The sequence below is a fragment of the Telopea speciosissima genome, chromosome 7 (genome assembly GCF_018873765.1).
Source record: "Telopea speciosissima isolate NSW1024214 ecotype Mountain lineage chromosome 7, Tspe_v1, whole genome shotgun sequence".
In the NCBI taxonomy this organism is placed as follows: Eukaryota; Viridiplantae; Streptophyta; class Magnoliopsida; order Proteales; family Proteaceae; genus Telopea; species Telopea speciosissima.
Window position 1 is genome coordinate 13,331,832 of NC_057922.1, and position 4,782 is coordinate 13,336,613.

Consider the following 4,782-nt stretch of genomic DNA (forward strand, 5'->3'; position numbering starts at 1 on the left):
GTGGGCCGGTTCTGACTCCTAATCGGTTCCAAACAGTCCAAAATTGTTTAAAAAACCTCTCTAACATATGCTACATATATTCAATAATATTATAATAAGATACGAATTTCAATCGCATGAGATATGCAACTACCATCTTTTTTTTTCTCAAATGCAACTAGTCCATATTGAAAAAAAAAGAAAAAAAGAGTGTACCCAGTGCACAAGGCTCCTACCACTATGGAAGTTGGGGAGAGTCATAATGTATGCAGCCTTACGCCGTTTTGTAGAGAGGTTGTTCGCAACTCAAACTAGCGACCACTAGATCACAATGGAACCTTACCATTGCATGGAGGTCTATATTTCCTCTTGTTTATTTTCAATTAATAAGAAAGAATACCACCATCCTCATAAGTAGTAGGATTATTTTAAGATATGTTCTTAAGTTAACATTCCAACAATGGACTTTTAAATTAACAGCCGAATTTTTGGTAAAATAATATATTAAATAAGCAGTACCAGTCAAAATTGAAAGACTAAAAAAAATAAAAGACTTGGCCTTAACTATTAAGTCTTAAGAATTATATAATATATAGTATTAGGTTGTAGATTGTTTTTTGGTTTCTCTGGTTCCAACGGCTTTGAAAATGTTGGGAGACCAATGACTTAATAGGTAAATCGAGAATCAGACCAGTAATTTAATCGGTAGATTTGAAATCAGACCAACAAGCTATTGAGTGGATCAATTCTGGTCTCGATTCTCGATTCTAATCCAAATTTGATATTCTCACCCTCAATTAATGCCATTGTGTACTATCGCCTTCTCACAGGGTTTTTTTTAATCGTTATCACTTCTATCTTAACCATATGGGCCTCATATGAATGACACTATTCCCCACGCTACCATTGGTGTGGGCCATGTGGGGGCAGTGAGATTCCCTCTTTCCCATGAAAACATGCCATCAAGAATACCCCCCCGTATCGCGGTTTTAGTGTTTTACAAGCTAAGATGGTGATGAATGGACCACTGTAGTCTTGAGGACTATTCTAACCTTTTCTCCCATTGAGAGGAAACAGGAAAACGGTCCTATTGACATGGTCAGCCACCTAACGGTCTGTGGTTTAATTACAAGCAGTTTTCGTCCACTACCTTTTAACAACGTGCGCGCTACTCGCACCTATAATTTAATTGAACTTCCCTCACCCATCCTTTCCATTTCTCTCGTCTCCTTCTTTCATAACAATCATCTCATCTGTGAAGAACATTCCAACATTGTTCTTCTCAGAATCCTCTTTTGAGATGGGAGGAAGGCAATTCACTAGCTAGCTTTTAATCAAAGGTGAGGAACATGACCTCTCTCTCTCTCTCTCTCTCTCTTTCTCTTTTGTTTCATATATTGTTTGATCTTTTCTATGATTTTTACTCTCTATTTGTTATTGCTAGTAATGAGATGATCTCTTTCTTTTGATAAGGCCATCATCTGTTTTTGCTGGGTGTGCTTAGGTATTTGGGTTCAAGGTGGATAGTAGATTGGGTTGGATCCTTTATAAATCATGCATCTTAGAGACTATTGAACCCTTGAATTCAAGGAATATATCAATAATTAAGCTTACTTGTATGCTTGAGTTGGATTAAATCTGGGGAAGAACTCGATTATACAAGTGAAGATTCACATTCGAGCAAGGTGGTGAAAGATAATGGTGAAGGCCGAAAACGAAATTATGTACACCTCTAAATTTTCCTGTTACTCACGTTTAAAATTATACCAGATCCAATTTCTTATTTTTATGGGATTTTCTTTGTTGCCTTTATTCAAATAATTTGTAATCTTACTTTTTTGCCCTTTAGGTGTAACACATTTTTTTTAAAATAAAAATAAATATTGTCATTTCATATGTCTATTCAAAAATATGAATATGCATGACAATGACACCTTTTGAAAATGACATCATTAACTAATATTAAAAACGTCTTGAGTATACGTCTTGAGTATAAGATAAGAGGATATTAAAATAAGGTGTCAAGATCTAATTGCACATATTAGGGTGTCATTGAGAGAAAAATTATCTCCTCCGGTTCCATGTCCGACCCAGTTCTCCAGTGCCTCTAATAAGGAGAGTGGACCCCACCTAGATTGAATGTTCGGGAAGGGTTAAGGTGTTCATTAAGCCCCCTTATTAGGGACACTGGAGAATTGGGCCGGATAGGGAACTAGAGGGGAAAAAGATCCGTCAGTTAGACAATCCCTTTTTTTTTTAATTGAATAATGAGGTTTTCATATTCAACCACATCTCTCTCTATTTGTGCTTCTCTTTTTTTTTTTTTTTTGTTGTTTCTTTTGGTAAAGCTCTATTTGTGCTTCTAAATGCTTATAAGATTTACAATTTCTTTTTTCTTTTTATTTATGTAGCATTTTCAAGTTATACGCTCCAACACTAATAAGTCATGGCTACAACAACAAAAGGAAAGGAAGCTATAAATGGGGAGGAGAAGAGAAGTTTATTTCCATCAGGCCCTAAAAACATAGACCAAAAAAGAGGTTTATCCCCAGTAGGTCCTAGAAACATAAACCAATCAACTGGAAGAAGAACTCCCAAATCATCAATTTCAAGCTCACCTGATTCAAATCATTCATTCTTATCACAGAAACCAATACCCAATTACCTCAAACCTACATTAAGCTCTCGCCTTGATTCTTCATTGAAGCATGGGAAGAAACAAACTCCTGAAGATCAAAAGCTCCTCAGAAGAAGGTCTTTTGATAAACCCCCATCACCCTCTCTGCTTTACTCAACTAAGTCTCCCTCATCCTCTCAAATTCAAAGAACACCACTATCTTCTGCTACTACTTCTAGGGAGAGAGCACTGATCAAGTCATTATCAACATCAACAAAGACTACCAGTTCTCCAAGAATCACCACAGAGAGAATAATCAAGACATCAAGAAATGGGAAAATGCAACAGATAGTGTCCAGTTCAAATTCAAAGATGGTAAAGAAAATCCCAAGCAGCACCATTAAAAAGGAAGCTAAAGTGGAGAAGGTTAGATTCAAACAGTCTGAGGTCAAGAATGAGAAAATTGATAAAGAAATAGTATTGGAGAAGATTGAAGAAGAGGTAGTAAAGATTGAAATTGAAGACCAAGTTCTTGATGACCTACCAACTCTAGATTTGAAATCTATAGATCTTCCAGATCCTGAGCCAGAGTTTCTTGATGAAGTGAAATCTGAACCTTGTATCTGTTCCACATTTTCAGAAGAACAAGAACAGGTAATATCTGAAACTCCCCAAATAGAAGAAGCTGAAGAGAAGACTTTTGATCATCATGAAGATGTAGATGGTAACAACAACAACAACAACAACAACAACAACAATGTTACCAACAATGGATCTGATGAGAATGCAGAACAACCAGAAGAAAAATTGATCAGCAAACCACAAGTGGAGGGTGAGGCCAAGGAAGGAGAGAATGCAACTGAAAGCAGCCCAAATGTTCATAAAGCAAAGATAGCTCCTGTTGAAGATTCTGGAAATTATCAAAATCCAACAACAAAGGAAAGAAAAGATGTGGAAGTGAATGAAGAGGTAGTGAAGCCAGAGGTAAAGAATGTCAACTTGAATCAACGAGTTGTTCATGGGAAGAAGGAATCATCACCAGCATATAATGATGTGATTGAAGAGACTGCTAGTAAACTTGTGGGCAAAAGGAAGAGCAAGGTGAAGGCATTGGTTGGGGCTTTTGAAACAGTTATTTCTTTAGAGGAAGCTCAAACTCCTAGGGCTAATGAAAGTGTGAAAGTAAAAGATGATACCACAATGGCTCAAACTCCTAGGCCTAATGAAAGTGTTAATAAGGTTCAAGATGGTGATGCTAAAATGACTCAAAATTCTAGGGCTAATGAAAATGCCAAGGTTCAAGATGGTGATGCCACAATGACTCAAACTTTTAGGGCTAATGAAAGTGCATATCAGGTTCAAGACGGTGATGCCTCAATGACTCAAAATTCTATGACTAATGAAAGTGCACATCAGGTTCAAGATGGTGATGCCACAAGGACTCAAACTTTTAGGGCTAATGAAAGTGCATATCAGGTTCAAGATGGTGATGTCTCAATGACCCAAAATTCTATGGCTAATGAAAGTGCACATCAGGTTCAAGATGGTGATACCACAATGACTCAAAACTCTATGGCTAATGAAAGTGCTAATATTGATCAAGATGGTGATACTACACTGACTCAAACTCCTAGGGCCAGTGAAAGTGCCAAGGTTCAAGATGTTGATACCACAATGACTGAGTCTCCCTCCATCTAAAGGAGTCAACTTTTGTGTTAGACTCTACTTCTTCTTCTTCTTCTTCTTCTTCTTGTCTTCTTCTTGTTGTATAAGCTCTGATGAGAAGTTGGGTTTGTTGTTGTAATGACCTCAACATAGAGGTTGTGATGTATTTGTTCATCCATTTGTACTGTTATTTTGTTCAGTCAAGGCCATTAATTGGGATCCTTATGCTTGACCAAAGGACCATTATTGTCCTTTAAGAGCCATTGTAAACCATTTAGGTTACTTTGGCCTTTTGTTTTTGTTTCTTGTAAATTATTTAAAAGTAATTTAAACTGAAATGGTACCAATGAGCTAGATGCTTGTGTGAGTCTCTATCCCATGTACTAGTAGGGGTGAAAGTTTGGTCCTGTCGGCCCGAACCCGCCCTAGCCCGCCTTGAACCCGAACAAGGCTTGGGCTGAGATATCTTGGCCCTAAGGGCGGGTTAAGGCTGGAAATTTCTAATCCTGAGTTAGGGTCGG

General features: G+C 37.4%; 1 protein-coding gene across 1 annotated transcript; it reads left to right on the forward strand.

The window, feature by feature from the left end:
- Positions 1-1,228: 1,228 nt before the first annotated feature.
- Positions 1,229-4,294, forward strand: LOC122668248 (1-phosphatidylinositol 3-phosphate 5-kinase-like). Its single transcript, XM_043864838.1, has 3 exons — positions 1,229-1,319; positions 2,391-3,765; positions 3,877-4,294. Exons 2-3 carry the CDS (start codon positions 2,426-2,428, stop codon positions 4,292-4,294), a joined length of 1,758 nt encoding a protein of 585 aa, XP_043720773.1. The 5' UTR covers positions 1,229-1,319; positions 2,391-2,425.
- The last annotated feature ends 488 nt before the right edge of the window (positions 4,295-4,782 follow it).

Excerpts from the sequence above, each read along its gene's own strand:
- LOC122668248 (XM_043864838.1), top strand. The coding sequence starts at position 2,426 with ATGGCTACAACAACAAAAGGAAAGGAAGCTATAAATGGGGAGGAGAAG. Across the intron at positions 3,766-3,876 it reads GCTCAAACTCCTAGGGCTAA|TAATGAAAATGCCAAGGTTC; the intron begins TGAAAGTGTGAA and ends AAATTCTAGGGC.